We start from the raw sequence: 21704 nt of genomic DNA, 5'->3' as shown, positions 1-21704 counted from the left end.
GCTAGGAACAGTTAACAGAGCAAATGTCATAAATGACATCTCTCATAATGTCTCTAAAGCAAGATAGAATTCTTTCTGTAATACTCTATGACTGACTAGAAAGGAGCCAAGTAACCCGTCTAGATTGAAGATTGATGTTGACGTTCAAAAATGTAGGATTGAGGACAAGGGGAACATTATGAACCCTCGGAACAAACACAGGCGGACAGTCCCAAATAGCCACCAGAGAAAGAATGCAAGTGCTTGAACATGGTAGACTTTCTAGTAACAGCTTGAAGCAGAAGCAGTCGCCAAGGATGGCAAGAGCCATACTTGTAGGACATGAGCTGAATCCAAGGTTATTCAGTGCAGTGTTCTTTCGTTCGTGAGCCCATCTTGATGAATGTCGGTTTGCTTTGCTCCTAAAAAATTAAGCTTAAGATTTTAAAGAAAATTAATAAGTTAACATCCTGTAGAAATTTATCAAAATATCTTAGAATCAAGGAAAAGATTAATAGATTATAAGTCCGTTTGACTAATTTATAGGCTAGTCTTATTTAATATATATGTTAGACATTTAGATCAATCTTTGGAGTTAAACGAGTGCATTATTATATCATAACATAAGAACCTCTAAACAAGCACCTATTAACCTATTAACTTATTTCATTAAATCACACACAAATTGGGTGAGAAGAAACAACAAGAGCCAGCTCAATTTGACCCCACCCATGCATCTCCATTCTTCAAAGCCAGGTCATGGCAAATTGTACCTTCTAGAAATTTTCAAATATGATGACCTTAGGGTTACATTATGTCTTCAGAATAGGTAATAAAGCTCACCTTTTTGGTTTATTCCCCTTACGTGGATGCTTGAAAGCAACCTAACATGCAATGTTGGCTCTCATCATTCATTGGGTGTTGTGGTGGTGGGTACATATCTCAGTCAGTGAGCTGTTGCATGGAATGCTGCAGTTGCTGAGTCTCTCTCTCTCTCTCTCTCTCTCTCTCTCTCTCTCTCACACACACACTCACTCACTTGTTTGCTATGATTTTGTTAGGTTTTTGGATTCCAAATTGTTTCATGTATCACTTTTAAGATATCATGAATGCCAAATAGTTTCGATTCCAAGTGGTACTAAATCTTTTGAAAGGAATAAAGTTGGCTGCAAACTAGTTTATAGAAGTAACAGTTATAAGTAAATGGTACGAGATCACTATAAAGTGAGTAATGGGGGGAAAGAAGAAGAGCTCCTCATCTTTCACATGCAAGACATGCAAGAAAACTTGAATTAATATGGGACCACATTAATATTCCCTTTGTCTCTAACTTGCCTAAGCCTGGAGGAAAAGGATGTGGTAGCTAGGACATCAAATTGATGAAAGGATCATTGGTCATGATCTAGGTTATGGAAGATATGAATCTACAAATGGTTGGTGACTGGTATACTGCGTTAGTAAGCGGTTCGAAAATTATATTGTAATTAATATCATCATTTAGAGACTAAGGTAACAGCAAAATAAACAACAGGTTAATTAGCTTCACAGTTTAAAGTACAGAATGATACTTTAGGTAATAGAGGACATATTTGGATCCATCTTCTTATCTTGTACTATAATAGCCAATCATATGCAAAAGCAAAGTAAAAAAACTAGCATTCTCTCTTCAAATCTGAACCAAATTGATTGTGCCTTTCAACCAGAGAGATATCTTTTAGGTTAGAATACAGAAGACACAATAATACATTGGAAATTTTATACTCTCATCACATTTATGACCCAATAAAAAATATTATGGCAAACAGCAGGCACGGAAAAAGATAAATGTATCAAGTCCTGGAAGTAATATGGCCTGCATAAATTGTAGAAGTTTTACTTCGTCACATCTGATGACAGGAAAATGGACAATCTTAATTAGACAACGGATGCAAAAAAGCAAAAATCCTGTAAATTCTGATGACAATGTTACACCAAGAGGATCTTGTAGATATCAATTCGCCAATTCGTTTTGAAACCCTAGTTGATTAACCCAATAAAAAAAATCATAAGTAATGTCACCTGATCCTATCATAACTTAGTGTCAACTACTACTGGTCTTACCTCTGTAAGATGATTCATATACATTGCAATGTTCCTAAGGAAGTATTTCTTTAATCCAGGGCCCTTCCTTTCCATGGCACAGTGTGGTACTTGTCAATGCCTCACTGAATACCTAAAGTACTTCAATCAACAAATTGCTCACTCCATGGAAATGTCAAGAGAGGGCAACTCCTGTCGCAAAGAAAGTCCGTAGGATCTCGAATAAATGCCACCTCCAAGTACTCCGAAATTTCATGTTAGACCAAAATTTGTAGCTCATCCAAGGGTTGGAGGAATTGGAGACCGCCAGATATCCTCGCTCTGTCAGCTTCGAGACACAAGGTTGTGTCCTAATACATGCGATCAATTATATTACTGTACTAATGACTATTCACTTGAAGAGCTCTTTCTAGATGAGGAACCTGAGCAACAAGCAAGTAAAGATTGAATAAATAGTTTGCACCCTCAAACAGAAAATAGAAGTGACTTTACGACAAAGACCTCTGGAATGCCTCTTCCCCTCCATTGCTTCTTTTTTTTCCTGACAACTAGGACAAAGAAATGGACCATCCCAAGGGCGTAATTTCCGGGTTGTGAGGAGTCAGCATGTACTGAAATGCCCTCACCAGGTTTCATCTCTATCTGGCAAACTGCACATATGAAAAGCTTGAACATGTTTCGGATTGGATATTCCGCATCTAGTCTGCAATTTAAAAAACAAAAATATCAATATCTGTCCATGAAAACAGAAACTGTTGACCAATGAAGGTTGATAATTTCAACCTAATTGGCTTTCATACTCCATTGACACCTTGCAGATTAGTCAACTAAGAAAGATTGACAAGCAAAAGACCAACATTCATTGTAAATTAAGGCCCTAGCAGAATAATATATAGGATGATTGAAAATTGGACTCCCGATACAACCAAAGCCTTGGAAAGAAACAAATTCTTTAAAAAGAAATTCATCTTCCTTTTTTATGCACTTCCCAAATATTTCTCCCTCAAGTTGCACACACACACCTAAACTACCACCTACAAGGAAGGAATATCCATATATCTAGTTATTTACCAGTCATCTGGCATTTCGCTTCATTGCAGGCCTCTCGTTTGACTAAAGTTGCCAATTGGCACTGAAAGCGTCTATATCAGCTCAACAGCTACTTGACAAACAGGTACAACCCTTTCATTAAACCTTTCCATCTGAGCAGTTATTCATCGCCATACCCATTATGACAGAAAGAAACTTGATGATAAGGATAGCTATGAAAATTACTGATAACATGAAAAAAAAATCAACTTTTTACATCACAAATTCTAATTGTAGAGACCAACCGTTGGGAAAGCATTGCAGATCCATCCTCGAATATCTCCTCTACTACATCTGGCTCAGAATACTCTCTGTCTATATTAGAAGATGACTCCGATGATTTTCTGCGAAACATATTTTTGAATACCCCCATTCCTTGCTTCTTTGGAGCTGGAACAGTTGGGGTTACTTTTTCCGGAGGTAATACATCAACCACAATGCAAGTAGTATCATCTCTCAATCCTTTTACTTGTACAGCTTCCTGCAAATGATCATAAACAAATAGGTGATGTAAAGTAATAGAAATATAGATTCTGAAACATAGCCAAACATTTATTTAAGTACTTTAACAATTTGACTGGCTGCAACATCAGCTGGCAACCCACGAGAACAATTCACAGCCATCTCCGAAGTCAAAGCATCCCATACACCATCACTTGATATGATAATTCGACCTCCAGCATTGGATAACTGTAGTAAACATGTGGAAAATATTCTTTATAACACTGTCAACTCAGAGAAGCAATCATAAGCAACATCAAAAAATTTCTGTAAAAGGTGATTATGAATACAGAATAATAGGTATGTCTTAACATATTGATAGTTAACATTGACAAAGTACATTCTAGTAAAATAGTCTTGAGGTTTCAGAAAAAAAAAAATCCTTTAACACGATACACTTGAATTAGGAAATAGTGATTTTACAGATTCTCTACTATAATCATCTGTATAAAAAATTACTGGCAAATACTACATATTACCATGAAATCAGGTAAATTTTAATTAAATACAAACTTCAACAGGAGTGAATGGGAAGTTTAGGGCCATAACAGCTTCACAATGCAAATTAAACTGGGTTATTTATGACATACAATAATAACAAACCTTCACTTGCTTCACATGGGGAATGGGAACAATAAATTCACCAACATCCATATCTCCAATTGATCTTGATAAACACAAGCCACCTGGCCAACATCTGAGAGGACCAATCTGAAAAGAGTCAAAGAGTTCCATAAGTCAGATAGCATTACAATAACCAACTCTATGGATAGAACTCCTAAGTTGATTACTAAAATGAAAAAAGCTTGTATAGAATTTTGTGGGAAAACAGAAATAGTTGATAGTGTGCTACAGGTATACTTAATTTTTAAAATAGGCAAGCTTTGTAGCCAACTGAATTATAAACCCTCTTTGAGGAAAAGAAAGAACAAAGTGGACCTTTGTGAACTTCAAACAGATTGATATTTGATGTAACCATATTAACTGTGTAATTCCTGGAAAAGTTTGAACCAAATTGGTAGACCACAAAAGATAACAGAATGAACCAGAAGTGGGAAAAGAACATATAGAGGCATATATCCTACCGGTGTCCTCAACTTATCATATTGAAGATGTAATTTCCATTAAATAAAGAGATATTGTCATGCATAGATACCTCAGCAGTGCAAAGTACATATTACTGAGCCTACATTAGGAAAAGAACATGGAAAGAAGGCGAATATGATGTTTAATTAAAAACAAACCTCTGCACCGCCAACGATATTTAATCTCCCAACCTCACCTCCACTTGCTGTTACACGCTCTACTCTGTGAGACAAATAAAGCATGAGGCTATGATAGTCCAAAATGTTGGCAGCTGAAAATTTTAAGAAAAGACCAAACTTACTCCTCTTCATTAGCATCCAGCCGATGGTCAGCTGACAAATAGTAAATTGAACCTTCTGCTGATTCAAGTATGCAGCGTGAATCACCAACCGATGCTACAGTTACAACCCATCCATCTATTATCACAAATGTTACAGTTGTTCCTGAAGTGTGAGCTGCAATAGTAATAAATTAAATAAGATGCAGCAATGAAAACCTTCAGTACATTTAAGCAGACAGTGTCACAGATAGCTTAAGGAAACCAAACAATGCTAGATTTACTAGTCATCCAAACTCCTAAGTAATGTGCTGAAAAAGCAACCAAGCAAAGAACATATAGCTAAAGGCCTTTATGCCATAAGACAATTCAAATAATCGATGTGAAACTAACGGACGTTACAAGAACTAACACTCAATTCATCACAAAAATGTAGTTTTTCCTAAGAATTTGTTAGAAAGTGCCGTATATAATCCAGGTGTATATGTTTGTTGCAATTGTTGAGAGAAGAAAACCAACGATTTAGAACTATAGAGTCGGAGATGGGATTTCATTCTGAACACGGAAGGAAGCCTTGTTAGTCAATATAGAATCTGATCAACTCCTTCCAGAAAATATATGGCAGTCATTACTGAATTCAGAATTCCTTGAATGGTTCAGTATTTTGTAGATAAACATGCCACTATGCTCACAGATCGAAACAGCATGTCTTGGAAACTGGAAAATTCGATGTCTTGTGATTATCATAATTACAGAACTAAACCAAGGATAAGTAAGAATGAGATAAAAAAAACTTGGAGGTTATTAAACATGTAGACACATGTTTCAAAGTGGCACCACACATGCAACAGTACTTTAAGTCTGCAAGATTAAATATCAAGATATATAAACTTATGACTGCATGGATACCTTTTGTTTGGAAGTCTTTATCTGTCTTGACAAACCCTGCAACCAAAGCTCTTGGAAGTGCTGCCAACCATTCATCTCGACTCAGATCTGAAGGGATGGCACCTAGAATATTGTTTAAGAGATTTTCCTTTACATATATTGCAGCAGCAGATCCATTATGTCCATCGAATAGCTACAAAAAATGTGATCATTCAATAAATAATTATATAGCTGAAACATAACTTGGCCTAAGGTCCTTTAACATCAAATTGAAGCTCAATTCGGGGAGAGATAGACATAGGTATACCATTTAGTGGCATGTATAATGTACTAAGATAATTACTGCCAATCGCAACTGACCCTTATAAGATCTTAACAGTAGCATATTTGACATGGAGAACTAAAGATATGGCAGCAACAGACATGCCCAGCCTACAGCATGTGTCCCATGTAAATCTTGAGGAGACAAGAATAAGTTTGAACATACATGTAGTACCACCCCCACATTTAATTTTCACTTCTTATTACTCTTTTCGATTACTATTTCTTTTGCAAACCCTGAATAATATGCGTAAGAAAGCAATAACTATCTCCAGTCATTAGGAACAATTCACTTAGTTTAAGAAATGATGACAATCTTTTTAAAGCCCATTAACCAGAAACAGTCAAAGGCTATGCTTACGTCATTTGCTGCATCACCAACTGAGTCCAACATGATCCCTCCAAAAGAGGGATGCAAAATCAGGATATCCTGATTCATCCCAAAAAGGAATTTATAATGGCACGATCAAAATTCTCCACATTCTTTTTTGACAAATAATGAAATGAATAGGGTTTGTCAAGGGTTGCAGGCTTGCAACCTGCCAACCTCCATATCATCTATAATATATACTCTCCACACAAGATGGTCTACCAATAACGAGCTATCAAGGGGAAAAAAACATTAGAAGAAAGATTACATATGACAAATTAGGAAAAGGGAGTAACTAGATAAGAAGAAACCCCGCTTCATAGAACTTATCGTATTTTTCAGAGGTTTCACCTTTCTGTAAATGACACCAAAATATTTTTTCTATTATTCCTACGAGAGAAGGGATGACAATTACATACAGGAATCGCTTAGAAAGAAAAAGAATAAAACAAAATTAATATAACGAAGCATTTTGAAACATTTATATAATTTAATAAGGTTCCATATGATTAATCCGGTCATATCTTTCTAGAGCATCGACATCTAAAACTCAAAAGCAACAGATGGTGACAGTAATTTCATCAAAGTTCTCAGTCGCCCAAATATCTTCCGATGGAATCAAAACAATCGTCATTAGCATCTCCACCCAGTGCCAAACACGAACACCCAAGCACAAAAGAGAAAAGGAACATTTACCCTTTCCCAAGAACAGAACCGGAAAAAAAAAAGGAACAGAGGGAAGAAATTTTACCGCGAAGACCGAGAAGGTAGTCACGCCGTCGCCGGGAACACGCTGGCATTCCGCTTTGAGAAGCGTAAAGTCCTCTCCTTTCTTGCTCTGGCTCGCTTGCCCGTGCAATAAATCAGGCTTCTCCATCTTCTCGCTCGTCAGCTCCCGCCTTAGCAACACCGCAAGCGGCACCATCCTCACCTCTGCCTTCGCCGCCATTACACCAACACCAAAAAAAAAATTGCTCTCGCTCTTCCCTCCGTCCCTCTAAGCCTCGTCCTCCTCCGCGGATCAAAGCAAAGGGAGAATTCCCACCCACATTTTGGTCTAATTTGCAAGAAACGCGAAGGAATTAGGAAACGGAGAAAGATCCCATGAGGAGGGCGTCCGGATCGGTTAGAGTACACGACGCGTAAATCCCTGTCCTCCACGCGGATTCGACGAATTTGGGAAAGATACAAAGGGAGATTATAGGAAAGAAGGGAATTAAAAGGAAGGAATTTGCTTTTTGAAAGAGAAAAAAAAAAGGAAGAAATTTATATTCCTTCTTCTTCCTCTCTTTCTCTTTCTCCCTCTCTATCTCTCTTCGTTGTGTTTGCAGGAGAGGGGAGGGGAGGGGAGGAGAATGTGGGAGAAGAGCGGAAGAGAAGGTCGGCCTCTGGTGTAGATCGTGATGTGATCGATCAAGGAGGTTGGGGTACGATGTCTCGCGGCACGGGTTTAGGTTAATACAGGTTGGCGCGTAGTCGTAGTCGTAGTGGTGGTCCTCGTATATAGCGGGAAAGGGTTAAGGTTCACCTGGACCGGTCCAATGCGTTCCGGTTTAATCTTTTCCATTCTCTTTTGAGAAAATTTCAAAATTTCTCTTCTCAAAGCTTTAGTATGTTGATCAAAATTTCACTCAATTGATGATCTATTCTTATTCTTACGTAAATAGTAATGGTAAGGCAAGGCTAACATATATTGCGCACAACAATCCCCTAACAAAACTGTGACAATCGTGATCACCGCCATCTTTAGCAACCAATGATTGTTATCTAAAAAGTCGTTATCAGACGTGTCATTGTGATTCGTAGATACGGCTTGGCATCGGTTTTTGGTCAATTTTTTTCTTTTTTAATGAGGAGGAAGAACATGATAAGTTAATAAGCGCATAACCTTCGGATTCAAACGAAACAAACCCACCTTTTTATTGTACTCCTTTTTGTGGGCTTTGTGGAGCCCACTAAAGACAGGCAGTCCAAATCGATGCCCACCATGAGTTAGTTATTCTTTAGTTAACCGACAGCTTTCGTCCATCCATGTTCCTTAGGCTGCTTCGCAGGCGTCGTATATTATTTAAATGGCATAGCCATTAGTCACCATCTTAGCATCTATTATTGGTGATAAGCATGGCGCTAATTTTATAATTATGGTGTCTAATTAGTGTGGTGAAGACTAAGTCAGACCAATGGATTGGATTCCATTATTGCAACTTGCAAGCGCGTAGCTCTCAGACCAAAAATGCGCGGGAGTGGGACTGTGGGAGTGGATTGTGTGAAATGGAGGGGTAGGAGTATCGACAAATTTGTCGTGGCCGGGAGGCGAGGTGGGTCCCGGTACACGTAGGCAAAAAAATCCAGTTGTCTCGTGGGGTTTGACTTCCAATTGGCGGACTACGGACGCAAGCGCGTAAATCTCGCCTCCGATTTTTCTTCAATCGCTTCCCGAAAATCTTGCGCACGTCATTAATTGAAACGTCGCGCTCCCTCCGTCCGCCGGTCGACGCGACTGCCGATTCCCAAACCCGGTCGTCCTCCCAACCGCGTGGAGCCCTCCTCCACGAAGCGGGTACGGACGCCACGGAAAAAATGATCCGGATGGTGATAAAAGCCAACTTATTACCTTTGCTCAGCCAATCAGAGGCTGACAAGTACTTCCACTGCACATGATCATCCAGAAGAAACTTGCAAGCGATATCAGAGTTTAATTTTCCTTGGCGCGTCGTACTACCACGTTTATACTTTGAGAACACTTTACGAACATTGACGGCATGGCATTATCGTGCTGGCCGATAGTTTCTCCTTTTCATATTTTAGTCTATCATTATTGATAAATAAAATAATGCCACATCAAAAATATTTATAGGCATAGCATTATTTGTGTACTTTGACTAGTCGCAGGGGTGTAATCCAAATCGAGCTGGAGCTCAAACTGAACTCGAACTTATTTTGAGCTACCTTTATACATATTTAAATATTATTTTGAATTAAGACTAATTTAGAAGAAAGCTTGAATCGAATTATGTGAGATCTACACTTAATATAATTAAATTAAACATGTAATAAAATTAAAATTTATTTATTACTTTTATATATACATAAACTGATTGTTATATCTAACTAATTAAGTTTGACTCATTTCAAATGAGCTGGCTTGATTATTTGGACAGCCCAGCCCAAGTCGTTGGGGACGAGGCTAACATTTTAAGGCAGGATGGACGGAAAGCACAACAACAATGGAGACTGGGCTAGGTCCATATTCTGGGCCGAATCAGATCATGTCCAGATACAAAGTGAGCCCACTAGTGTGCCAGATTGCCATTGCCCAACCCATGAATCAAACCGGGCCCTTTTCTAGATTTGATTATTAATTTCCTTATTCATCAACTCATCATCATAAACTACGCGTGCGCGTCAGATGTTCGGCTTTAAGCCTTCAGCAGTTTTGACCAATTTATGAGAGCAAGCAAGTAGGAACGAATAAGATGATGGGTTTTGCCGCTTTAGCTGCAGAAAAACTCACTTTTGTTTTTTTTTTTTTAAAAAGGAGTAACATGAAGTTAATCTCATTTCTCAGCTACTATTTGATCTGCTTTCCCAATTCTAACTGCGCAAAGTGGTCAAATAAACTAACAGATATCGTGTCTATCTGCTACCACAAAGGCCTGGGAAAAGCACGCCATGATTAGTTGATGTCACTTTTGCTACTCTACAAAGTTGATCTCGAGCTTAATTTAGACCTTCAATGGGTAAGCTCTTTAACATACATGGCCGAAGATTATTTAGGCGCGCAGAAATCCCGTGACATTGAAATTAATTACGTATTTTATCTCATATTTATTCCCGAACCTGCCTGCAATAAATTGATGCAGATCCTTAGCTAGCAGGAAGACACTGGAGTTGTTTAAGTTTGTTGGACAATTTATAACTAAAACTACTCAGATGTGACTAGAGATATACCATCTGAATATATAATCTCAATATAATAGTAAACGAACATAGGATCATTTCGTTAGCTCCAACACTCCTGTATCATAGGCAAAACTACCCCCGTGATCCCACACCTCGCTGCTCTCAGAAACCGCCACGTCGACGAAATTAGTTGGTCCCACACTGTTCGAGGGTGGTGATTGGCTACGCGATTGACCGCACGACTAAGCCTACCTAGATTACGGATAATATTCATATCCTAATCAAGATTCTGATTTAAAAACAAGCACTTAACTATTGATTAAGAATATCGAGCGCCTCTCCCTTGGAATTGGAGCTTCCGGCACCCGTCCGATGAGCGTAGTACGCGCTTAAGCTGCTCCAGCGGAGCAGCATAAGGTTGAGTCCGGTCACCGCCAGTTATCATCTCCGACGGCAATAAATACTCCAGAACGGGTGATGGACTGATGATAGATGACAGATCCTCCCCATTCTTCTACCGCCATCCCTAATAAAAAGTGTCTTAAAAGAGGACAGAAAGTAACCGAAATCCACCAATCCCAGTCTTCTCTGCGATCTGGAGCATCGCCATTTCGGAGCAATGCGGCAGCAGCAGCTCTGACATGAAGGCGGTGGAGGAGGTGGAATGGCGAGGGGAGTCATAGAACTGGGAAGAAGGGCGAAGTGGTGCTCCTATAGGCGGATCACCGTCGCCTTCTGCTTCGTGAACCTCTTCACTTCGCTCTTCGTTCTCCGCTCCATCTACTCGTCGTTCTACGCTGGGTTCTCTTCCGGCTCCACCCGAGATTCCTATTCCGGTAACAAGATGGCTCTTTCCTTCTACGAGTAGGGAATAGATTTGCGATTTATTATCTTTTGTTTATTGATTTCAGCTAAAAGGTATTCCGAGGAACATATTAGGTTAGTAGAAGAGTCGATTCGGATTAGGAAAGCAGCTGAGCCTGTAGAGCTTGTTAAAGTGGTGAGGGTCTTTATTTTCTTTTTCTCGTTGTATTTTTAATTTTTTTTTCCGCTATAATTGGCTTTGCTGTTCTTAGGATTTTTGATCTCTTGTGTTATTTGGATGATGATAGGTGAGGAAGCTTAAGAAAGAGTTCTCAAGAGAAGAGAAGAGGAGGAGAAAGCTGCCGCTGTCTGTGAAGCAGAAGGTGACTGATGAAATTCTGCAAAGGTTAAAAGGTTTGAAGGATAGTGACAACGTCACTGCACAAAGAGGTGGGTTGGCTTCAGTCCATTTGATTAAGATCAGCTAATCTTTTATTAATATGTTCTATGTCTTCTGATGAAAAATTTGTTCAATTTATCAATTGAGTTTGACGTGTGTTACTAGCATATCAGTGAGATTATGCTGCTTAAGGATGAGAAACCTTAGAAAATCTTCTAGAGGGCACTGCTCATGAAGGAAAACACATGCTCAATGAATAGACTTGGTGTCTTTTTGACATAAAGGAATCTGAATTTCTGGATCGTCTATCCTTTTATCATTTTCACTTATGTATTCGACTGATCTGTGGAAGGGATTTGACCATCAAACTTTTGCATCATCTGTCTAGGATGTTGTCTTACATCACTGGGCAGAGGAATTGCGCTTGTTAAAGAATTATAGAAATTTGCATAGTTTATTCAGACTCATTCATAGACCTGGACAATAATAATTTAAAGGGATAAGGATGTTAGTTATTTTTTCCACCTGTTTGACTATTTAAAATGGGAGTAGTCTACTATTTTGTCCTGGGTAGAATGAAAGTCTTCTCTGGTTATATGGTGGATATTCTGTCCTCTTACATCAAACCAATATGCATAACCAATTAATGGATAAATATGTTTGATGTGAAGGTTGTGACTTGTGAGAACCAAGAACCATTCATGCTCCAAGATGTCATATTACCTGATCTGCTTTATGCATTATTTAGATGCTTGACGATTTCAGCGGCTCTATGAAGTTCACATTGCTTGAATTGTTATCATAGAAATTGAAATAGTAAAACTAAACAATATAGAGATAGAAGTACTATATGTCAAAATTGATTGCCAAATTGATTCTTTATAATTCTGATGGGTACATTTCCCATACAAGGACTTGTACTGCACATTCCCCTAAGGTTAAAACCTGACAAAAATAGAGTCCAACCTGACCTTAAAAAGTGCTTGGGCTTTTTCCAAACATGAGCATTATGTTGTAAATCAAAACAAAATGTAGGCTTTGGTTTACCATAGTAGTGTTTGAATTCTTGATATCATGAAAGAGGAAAACAATTAACTAGCAAGAAGTCCAATTAGGTTGTGTGCCCTGGTAAAATTTGTACGATGAAGAAAGAAAGAATGAAGTGCCAAAGGAGTTATTATTGCACCTTAACTGCAGTAATTGAATGTATGGTTCTAACTAGTCAGCTTTATGCAGCACTTTTTTCCTATTCCCTCTTCAAGTTGGTCCAAAGTTGATTTTTTTTTTTTAATGTCTTTGAGCAGAAGCTGTGGAGTTATGGCGTGTTGAGAGTCTAAAAGAGATTAAAAGAGCATCAAATGAAAATTCATCTGATTTGAGCATCCCTTATCATGAAGCAAGTATGTATAGTCTAATTGTAGATGCAATTTTGATTTCATTTTCTGTTATCTGTGCCTCCACTTTTCCTATTATAATAAAAATGACTGTTTGCAGAGATGTTGAGACGAGCATTGTTATCTAATTGGCTTGTATTTTTGGAAGACATTGGCCTTTGGATCCCAGCTGATGTTGCAAATACTGAACATGATGACAAAGTTGGGAATGAGCAAGATGGTATCTTTTCCTTATGGACCATTGTCGTAAAACTTGTCTCTATTTGCACCTAAAATTATTGTTGTGTTGTAGTCCTCTTCCACACATTCATGATTTTGTAGTTTTTATGTACCAATTAACTTATTCTGGGTAAATCATATTTTGGATGACATTACTAAATTCTAAGTTTGATCTTATGATGACTTTCTTTCTTTTCTTTTTGTAGAAGTAGAGATAATCCCTGGTAGACCACTGCCCCCTGAATGTCACGCTGAGCCTCATACTGATTATGCTGGTGCAGCTGTTCGGTGGGGCCTTACACACCATAAAGAAAGTGCTGCTGACTGTTGTCAGGCTTGTCTAGATCAAGCAAAACGTGCCAAACCAGGTCAAATGAAGTGCAACATATGGGTTTATTGCCCATCAGAGTTTGGATGCTATTCACCTGATATATATCAACACAAACAGCAGGAGTGCTGGCTGAAACAGGTACAACTTGATTTGCCAGATTATGTGTGCCTTGGTCTACATTAACTACCTGTCTTCCTTCATCTTCTGTGTCATAAATTCGCAGTAGCAGTGTTAGTTTCTTTTTCCCGAATACTGGTTAACAAGTTGAAGCATAATAAGTACTTGTTCTTGTGGTACTACTTTCACTGGGACTCAGGATTGACGAAAGGAATATTAGTTAATTCGGTTAAGCTCATGTCGGATAAATTTTCAGGTAAAAGAAGTAAATGTGAGAGATGATAAAGAGGTGGTGAGAAACTGATCAATCACAACCTAAGAGAAGAGAAAAGGATTAGAAGTCAAGAGAAAGGGTAGATAAAGAAAAGGATGGCCATGGTGGGCCAGCGGGATTGCTACATGTGACGACTGCAAGAACATGAGACGCTAAGGTTGAGGCAATTGATGTCTTTGAGGTACAGCATAGAAACAGTCAGGAGTGACTAGTGGACTGCAGGCAGTACCAAGTGATGGATGATGGCTGAGAATAGATAGAAAAAAAGGCTAGGAAGGGTGGGAGAAGGAAGATTCACTTCAAGGATTTCTGGAGGCATGGAGAGTGGAAAGAGAGAGAAAACAAGATGGCCTAGGAGGAGATAAAATATGATAGGAGAGGGGAAAGAAGGAGGAGAAATGAAGATCTAGAAGGGGGGTGATCAGATAAAATAAGAGAGCAAAAGTTTTGAGAATCCTCTATACTTATGGAATAATGGTATCATTTTTGTTATTTGGTACTTGTAACATCATTCCATATCTAATATTATGTATGTATAATATTCACCTTGGTGGGGTTCATGAGCCAATGGGTTATACAAGCCAACACAAAACCTAGGCTGAGAGACCAGCATGAAACTAATTTCTATATCTATATATGTATATACAAGGCATGCTCTCTTGACCCATATCTTACTCATACAAACTAATTTCTACTGGAAGTACATGACTTTTTGGTGAACTTTTGATATGAAATGTTTTTTCAAGGTCCAGGGAAACAATGTGCCCAGAGCTGGTGTTTATCAGTTTTCTTTTTTTGATATGTGCTAAAGTATTCTGCTGGTGATGCATTTGGTTCATGCAATTGAAGCTTTTAGTAAGCGCAATAGCGACTTCACCTAGAAAGTATTAGAGTGTTATCTTCTGGTGTCTATGAGTTGTCCTCTGGTCTTCCGACTCCATGCAACTTGTAACTGAATTTAGTTTAACTAAATCACGTAGACTACTCTTTTTTTTTTGGTAAGATCATTTGTATTTGAAATGCCCCTCAACAGTGATATTAAAGACAGGAACTTATGTTGGAATTTTTTTCTGATTAGAACTTTTCTTTATCATTCTATTATGGGTTAGAACCAAACTGTGGAGCTTTTTTGTTGATTTCTGATGTAATTATCACCACTGCACTATTTTATGAATATTAGACTTGATTAAACTTGCTTTTTTATGAAGTTAAATATATCTTTGATTATTTTAGTTTGTCATTTGCTTTAATCTTTGACTGTTTCTTGACAATTGTTTGGAAAATTTTTGAATGAGGACAAGTATTTTAATACAGATGTACATAAATTCATTAAATGCAAATTTATTCTTTGGCCCAATCTGAAGTTCCATGTTTAATGTTCAATGTTCACCTCAAGGATGTCCCCTCTAACTTGTTTTCTATGTAAAAGCATTTTTTGTGTTTCAATCCATGATCTGAATAAGCTATTTACTCTAGTCAGTTAATTCCTGTTTGTGCTTTGTAATTCTAAGGGTTTCTTCACAAAAAAATATATTATATTGCTACCTTTCATCAGAAAATGACCACCTGCTTAACCAACTTAATGCCACAATTTCATATTATTACTTTGTTTGCCTTTGCAGGCCGAAAAGCCTCAATTAAACTTCAAGGACAAGTATTCTGAATCATACAGAGATTCTCATCCTACAGCTCCTGTCGTCGTACCTTGGATCTCTGGTGTTGTTAGTGCGTGAGCTGCTTCATTCTTCCTCTGCCATTGTATGGTAACTCTTCAGAAGATGGTTCCAGGCCACAATTTTTGTAGTTCATCAACTAAATATGCATTATGGTTATGCCATGTCTAGCACAGTTACCCTCTCATCATGCAGCAATTTTTTGTCGCGGTATAGTATTTGATTACATTTTGTATACCCTTCTATGTTTCGCTATCAGCATTGATCGATCTACTCAGTTGAATGTTCAGTTGAGGTAAGGCTTACTGAGTTTTTTTTTTTTTTTTTTTTGGTTTTGTTTTTTTTATATGGATGTGATATATACTTAACTGCAGGTGGTTGTTTCGAACAGTTCTGAACTTTAAATTGTTAACCCACCTTGTTGTCATATCGAGAGCCTTAGGTAGAGCTGCCAATGCCATTATTAGGGATGTTAATTTAGGTGGATGTCCATATAAAGAAGCCTGGTTGTTTCATTGTCAGAAATAGACAACGGGAGAATGATGCAATCGACAGGGTTATGTAGTAGTAGCCCTTCTCTTGCTCGTTGAACATATATTAAGGGCACTCTTAAATCAATTATGAAACTAAATATGCAAGAAAGATTGCCATGAGCAGTTCTACCTAATTACTGAATGCTGTGTTGGAGAAATTAGGTCGCTTCGATTCACTGGGCCTCTAGGTATGAGCGAAACTGATCAAAGTTGGGTTCTACACTTGGGTCCAAACAAGAATTAGAGTTTGAGATTTAAATGATCTTGCTAAATTATATTAACCAAGATTAAGGTAAAACCGTCTTTAATGCATTCATAGGGACTCCCAACACCCCCCCTGGATACTCGCCAGTGAAATCACTAGACTCTTTTAAGTATATTATTTCATTAGTTAATATAATTTTCATGATTAAAACTCAACTTAGATTTAAAAAGATTATGCCGAAAAAATATTTACTTTATTCAAGAAAAAAATCATTAAAATACTCTGAACGTTAAGAAGAAAGGTATTTTAGTTATTTATATATATTTGTTAACTCGAACAGTAATTTATTAGGAATATTAAAAATTAACTATAATGACAGTTATAATATTTTAAAAGTTTTAAGTGGTGATTATGTAAAAAACCTATCTTATTGCTGGAAACAGAAGCGACCCAAATAACCTTGTCAATAAAAATGAGGCCGAATTGCATTACTACTTTCGAGGAAAAGTACTACTTAGAACAAGAAAAAATAACTCTGTATTTCCTTCCGCATTGCTCTTATTTATCGCCGTGAGATCCCAAAGTAGCGTATCTCCATCAGATGGGCTCTCGCGTGGCCGGCGGGAAGGGGCGGCGCGCATGCACCTGGAGCGTGTTCGACGCCGTGAGGTCCTTCCCCTCCTCTCCCGACTCCCTCATGTCTGAGATCGAGGCCGCCATCGCCTCCTACGAGTACACCCACTCCACCTCTTTCCTCTCGTCCTCTTCCAGTTCGCCTTCGAAAGATGAAGCCGAGGGGAAGGATGACGTAAGCCACCAAGGGAGCCGGGCCTCCTCCGCCGGAGACGCTCGGCTCGCCGACGATGCCTACAAGGCGGCGTGCACCGCCCTCGCGGCGGGGAATCCTGGCGCTGCCATCCGGTCGCTCCACGTGGCGATCGCCAGCTGCCCTCCCGACAAGACCTCCGCTCTCGCGAAGCTCCGTTCTCTCCTCTCAGCCGCCTCCTCTCAGCTCCATAGGCAGCATCAGAAGTAGTAGGTGTCCGTGAAACGCATGCTTGATCGGATCGATGTCCAAAGGTTTCTGCTTTTTTCCCCTCTTTACCTCGTCTATTTTGATTGCGCAGTTATTCTTTAAATTTAGTCAAGGTGTTCGATTTAATCCAGAAGTAGAAGAGAGTAGAGTGCAATGGGGAAGCCAATTTCTCAGAAGATGAATTGAAGCTTCTCCTAAGTTGGGCTCCTGTTGCCTTGAGGCCGTATACTTTGTTTTGTTTAACTGGTATCCAGGGTTGGCCTGAATCAATTTGGAGACTAGCCTTGGAGGGGGTTTCTAGTTTGAGATGCTAATTTCATTGTAGACAGGAATAGATTTCGAGATTTTAGCTGCTCTAATGGTAGTCAGAAATCAAGTAGAACCATGATCTGAATTATTTATAAATGATGTATCTCTTCTGAATTGCTTTTTAGTGTTTTATGGCGATCCAGGTACTCTTAGATTGTTGCAATAGTTAAGAATTTATAATATGGAAACATACTGCCTTATAGTTGGAAAGTCCTGTTTCATAATTTATAATGTACGAGGGAAGAAATAGAAGGTTTAGGAACGTGGAAATACAAGTTTTCCTAGTGAGATGTAATTATGCAAAGTAGTGGCATGTGGCTTCTTATTGGTTGTCATTAATGAAATTTTCTACTTCATACTACATGGTATCTGTAGAAACTCAGAATTATTCACAATATTCCATCACTTGCTATTTTATCAAAAGTCAATTGGAGGGTAATTATATAGACGTGACTGCAAAATGGGTGAGGGAGGTTCTGAGGCGGAAACTTAAGGGTATTGCTCTGTGATCTTTGTATCAGTGGTGCTTGAGATGACTGTTATAGAATTAAACCATGTTGGTCAGTAAATCTCAACACCAAAGTGAATAAAAGAGAGGACCAGAAGAATAGCTCATCCAATGACACATTTATTTCTCTGGAGAGAATGGGGTTTTAAAACAAAACAGTGGATATGCTCTGACTTGTCAGAACAGTGTGGTAGAAGAAGTGACAATCACAAGCAATCCTCAAGTGGGTGTGACAAAGCCCGTAATTATGCTTTTCAACTTGTTATTTGATTATTTCTGCTTCTTCTTTTTTCTTGTTCAGAAAGTGTATATTGATGTGGTTCTTCTGAGATAAAATTATCTGAGTGTCATTTAATTGAGGGCTCCGATATTGTGTTTAAGTTAGAATTTATAATTAACTCCATGGCCCTAAGGGTAGCTTGAGTGTGTTACTTACTCATTGTTAATTGGATCTCTGGCATCAATATTAATCTAGTTGCAATTACGACATCAAAAGGTTGTGATCATGTTGAACAGCCTAGCTTTTGTGTGATTTGCCTATATTGACTAAGTGCCTTTGTAAGACAAATTTTCAGAAGGAATTAGTTGGCACAAGTTTTCAAAAGGAACTAGTTGTCCAAGTGGGATTAGTGACTTCATTACCTATGGGCCAAGTTAAAGATTAAGGCTATGCCTATTCCTTACTGATTTAGTTGGAGTACGACTGAGATATTCAAATCCCTGCAGGGATGATTGTACTTATGCACTATATTTTTCTTGATGATCTTCAATGTGAATCAGGTGGTCTACTAGTAAGAGCTAGAAAATGTTAAATTTCATGGCGCATGTGTTTCATGAGTTAGTGAATGATGGTGACAATTCAAATTGGGTCTGAAATTCTGATTTCAAAAGTTTCTTGGTTTAGACAGCTATAGGCTTACTTACACTCAGTTTTAGGTCTGATAATAGATGGCTAGGTCTTGCAAGATATTGCTCAGTAACATCGTGCAGATTTTGGACCTGAGGTCACATGTGGTAGTCATGAATCTGGTTCCTGCTTCATGCTTTTCTTTCCTTGCTGTATATTTCATATGTGCATGACCTGCCCCTTTATTCTCTTTATTGCAGGACGTATCACTCTGAAACCTGAATCCTGTGCGTGAAGACTCATATAATTGCCAAATAGATTACCTGAGGATTTTTCCAGTCCTATTATAATGAATAGCTCAGCCACTTCAATGAACCATTTGGTATGTTCAAGGGAAATCAAATAACGCGTCATTTAGGACTGACTCATTCAAGTGAAAGGTGTCAAAAGAAGATAGGAATACTAAAATAATCTTCGTGTAACACAGAGAAACATGATGCTCACTCTGTATATGAGACTACCCAATATATGGTTGAAGGGTACAAAGGGCTCTTATTTTTTTTCTTTTATTGTTTTTTTAGAATTCATTGTCAGAGTTACCGAACCTGATCTCTATCTGATGAAGCATGGTTGTCATATGGATATTTCAATGATGAATTTAACACAATTTTCACTAGCTTCTGTTGATAATTGTAAGACTCTTCTTATGAAAAAGATGGGAAAGCTACTTTTTCCATGTAAGTTCCTTGTTATGCGTTTCCCAATTATTGCCAGTTATTCCTACAGTGCAAATTGTTTGATTCAGAACTGTATTCAGGACAAATGGCTCCTTCATGAACAGATGACCTGGTCTTAAGAGGATCCATGTGTGATGTTATCGTGACCTATTTGCTTACCTACTTTCTGTTTCTCGTAGTTGGATTATGTGACAAATAAGAGGAGCAAGTATTTATGATCTATATTACATTTTCATACAACTCTATACCTAATTCTCCATGTGCTTAGTGTCACCTCAAAGAAAGTCATCTGTATCTTGTCACAAGAGTCAGAAACTTTTCTTTCTCTTTAGTGGAGCTAACTCCACTTTCAGAAAACCTATACAAAACGCTTTGAATTTTGCCCAGTTTGCCCCAGTTTTTTCTCATCAAGTTGGTAAGATGTCTTTGTTTAACGTTAGCTTCAAGTGAAATTTGAGAGTTAAGGACATGAAAAAAAAATAAAAATAAAGCCATGGTATAGTGTAAGCAACTCAAAAACCTGGCCTCCAGCTTAATATATTTTGTCATCTTTATCGTTCTATTCTTCATGGAATTACTTGCTATAATCCCTTTGCAACATTAGCATCCCATCTTCTTTGTAGGGTTGGTGTGTGGTGTATTTGTAGCTGGTTAAACCTTAGCTCATATTAATATTCTACACCCCTCTTTTATATAATTTACCATCTAAGTAATACAATTAAAATGAGAAGGAGTTGAGAATTTTGATCCCCAGAACGTCACATTGTTAACTTAGTCTTTACCCCAAAGAGTTCCACATCTAATACCACTTTTAAGTTGCAGGGCCATTGTCATGCACGTCAATATCCCCCTTCAAGCTAAGAACAGCCCTTCTATATATATAATATTGTACTTCTCTGCAAGACGAAACTCCTCAAACATGCCTTGCTTTGCTGTTGAATTCCAACCCAAACTATCCTCCAACTACTGCAAGTCTCTTCCCACGCTCATCCGAGATGGCTGTAATCAGTGTCATCTGTCCTGCCTCAGAACTCCCTCCTCCTTGAGCTCTGATGATGAGAATCCCGACACTTATATTGATACTGAACAAGTAAGTAAAACTAAAATATGGATACACTTAATTCTTTTACGTCCTCTTTCTTTTCTTTATTAAATTCTCACACCCAATTCCTCTCAGGTGATCATTTTGGAGATTCGAAGTCGAGCAATGAAGGCCAAGTACTCCAAGCCCAACGACTTCTCGTATTCAAGCAGCAGTGCTCTTAGCTGGTCTTTCTCTCCAACAACTGGGAAAGCTCTAACATCTCCTAAAAGGCAGAGAAATGGAGAAGAAGAATGCGACAACGACATCGTCGGCGACGGCGAAGGAAGCGAAGCGTTCTTCTCGGTGAAGAGCTGCTTCTCTCGGTGCTCGAGTCACGGTGCATCGGAGTCGAAGGAGTTCCAAAGGCCGACGATACTGGAAGAGTTCTGCCACTGCGAAGGCTGGCCGTTTGGTCTACGCCGCAAGGCAGTGATGCTGCCGCCATTGCCGAGTAGTCCCTCGGACTCTTGGATGTGGCATAAGAAAAACCTTGTCACTAAGACTTGTACTACTAACTAAGGTGAGATCAAATACTTGTGAACTAGGAGGAAATTAAAGAGTAGATGCATGGTTTGTTGAATAAAAGTGGGATCGATATGTGTTATGAGGGCATATATTAATAACTTTGTAAGTCTGGTGCTTTTTATGAGGGCATATATGAAAAATATATTCTCATAAACTCTTCAACCAAATTGAATAGTACTTACTTCTTTGCATGAGAAACAAATAGTCTAATAAAC

General features: G+C 38.4%; 4 protein-coding genes across 6 annotated transcripts; 3 read left to right on the top strand and 1 right to left on the bottom strand.

Annotated features, from left to right (window-relative positions):
• Nucleotides 1–1816: 1816 nt before the first annotated feature.
• On the bottom strand, nucleotides 1817–7959 carry LOC140779307 (probable protein phosphatase 2C 12). 3 transcript variants are annotated; one of them, XR_012107309.1, is made up of 10 exons: nucleotides 7342–7958; nucleotides 5921–6092; nucleotides 5036–5189; nucleotides 4893–4956; nucleotides 4252–4359; nucleotides 3712–3837; nucleotides 3393–3628; nucleotides 2560–2761; nucleotides 2080–2480; nucleotides 1817–1995 (listed from the first exon to the last, which is right to left on the bottom strand). XR_012107309.1 is itself a non-coding variant. In XM_073124326.1 (9 exons), the coding sequence occupies exons 1-9, from the start codon at nucleotides 7537–7539 to the stop codon at nucleotides 2439–2441; spliced, it is 1302 nt and encodes a 433-aa protein (XP_072980427.1). In that variant the 5' UTR covers nucleotides 7540–7958; the 3' UTR covers nucleotides 1817–2438. The 3 variants fall into 3 exon arrangements, 1 of the variants encoding a protein (XP_072980427.1); XM_073124326.1 differs by having other exon boundaries at nucleotides 1817–2480; XR_012107310.1 differs by lacking the exons at nucleotides 1817–1995; nucleotides 2080–2480 and adding an exon at nucleotides 3130–3260 and having other exon boundaries at nucleotides 2625–2761; nucleotides 7342–7959.
• Nucleotides 7960–10813: 2854 nt separating this feature from the next.
• Nucleotides 10814–15973, top strand: LOC140778483 (uncharacterized). Its single transcript, XM_073123221.1, has 7 exons — nucleotides 10814–11329; nucleotides 11405–11493; nucleotides 11606–11747; nucleotides 13002–13097; nucleotides 13192–13311; nucleotides 13517–13779; nucleotides 15655–15973. Exons 1-7 carry the CDS (start codon nucleotides 11158–11160, stop codon nucleotides 15763–15765), a joined length of 993 nt encoding a protein of 330 aa, XP_072979322.1. The 5' UTR covers nucleotides 10814–11157; the 3' UTR covers nucleotides 15766–15973.
• A 916-nt stretch (nucleotides 15974–16889) lies between these two features.
• On the top strand, nucleotides 16890–19822 carry LOC140778485 (uncharacterized). Its single transcript, XM_073123225.1, has 2 exons — nucleotides 16890–17523; nucleotides 19404–19822. The coding sequence occupies exon 1, from the start codon at nucleotides 17045–17047 to the stop codon at nucleotides 17477–17479; it is 435 nt and encodes a 144-aa protein (XP_072979326.1). The 5' UTR covers nucleotides 16890–17044; the 3' UTR covers nucleotides 17480–17523; nucleotides 19404–19822.
• Nucleotides 19823–20714: 892 nt separating this feature from the next.
• Nucleotides 20715–21656, top strand: LOC140778484 (uncharacterized). Its single transcript, XM_073123222.1, has 2 exons — nucleotides 20715–20970; nucleotides 21058–21656. Exons 1-2 carry the CDS (start codon nucleotides 20800–20802, stop codon nucleotides 21481–21483), a joined length of 597 nt encoding a protein of 198 aa, XP_072979323.1. The 5' UTR covers nucleotides 20715–20799; the 3' UTR covers nucleotides 21484–21656.
• Nucleotides 21657–21704: the final 48 nt, after the last annotated feature.

This window comes from Typha angustifolia, chromosome 15 (genome assembly GCF_048772165.1).
Source record: "Typha angustifolia cultivar Huaian chromosome 15, ASM4877216v1, whole genome shotgun sequence".
Taxonomy (NCBI): domain Eukaryota; kingdom Viridiplantae; phylum Streptophyta; class Magnoliopsida; order Poales; family Typhaceae; genus Typha; species Typha angustifolia.
The sequence above is the reverse complement of the archived record's forward strand: the minus strand, read 5'-3'. Positions and strand labels throughout refer to the sequence as shown.

Bases quoted from the DNA above. Each gene is read 5' to 3' on its own strand.
- LOC140778483 (XM_073123221.1), top strand. From the start codon at position 11,158: ATGGCGAGGGGAGTCATAGAACTGGGAAGAAGGGCGAAGTGGTGCTCC. The intron at 13,312-13,516 runs GTATCTTTTCCT...TTCTTTTTGTAG, and splicing joins AGTTGGGAATGAGCAAGATG to AAGTAGAGATAATCCCTGGT. The intron at 13,780-15,654 runs GTACAACTTGAT...TTGCCTTTGCAG, and splicing joins AGGAGTGCTGGCTGAAACAG to GCCGAAAAGCCTCAATTAAA.
- LOC140778485 (XM_073123225.1), top strand. From the start codon at position 17,045: ATGGGCTCTCGCGTGGCCGGCGGGAAGGGGCGGCGCGCATGCACCTGG.
- LOC140778484 (XM_073123222.1), top strand. From the start codon at position 20,800: ATGCCTTGCTTTGCTGTTGAATTCCAACCCAAACTATCCTCCAACTAC. The intron at 20,971-21,057 runs GTAAGTAAAACT...AATTCCTCTCAG, and splicing joins CTTATATTGATACTGAACAA to GTGATCATTTTGGAGATTCG.
- LOC140779307 (XM_073124326.1), bottom strand. From the start codon at position 7,539: ATGGCGGCGAAGGCAGAGGTGAGGATGGTGCCGCTTGCGGTGTTGCTA. The intron at 3,629-3,711 runs GTACTTAAATAA...GATCATTTGCAG, and splicing joins CAGCCAGTCAAATTGTTAAA to GAAGCTGTACAAGTAAAAGG. The intron at 2,481-2,559 runs GTCTTTGTCGTA...CTTGTTGCTCAG, and splicing joins GGGGAAGAGGCATTCCAGAG to GTTCCTCATCTAGAAAGAGC.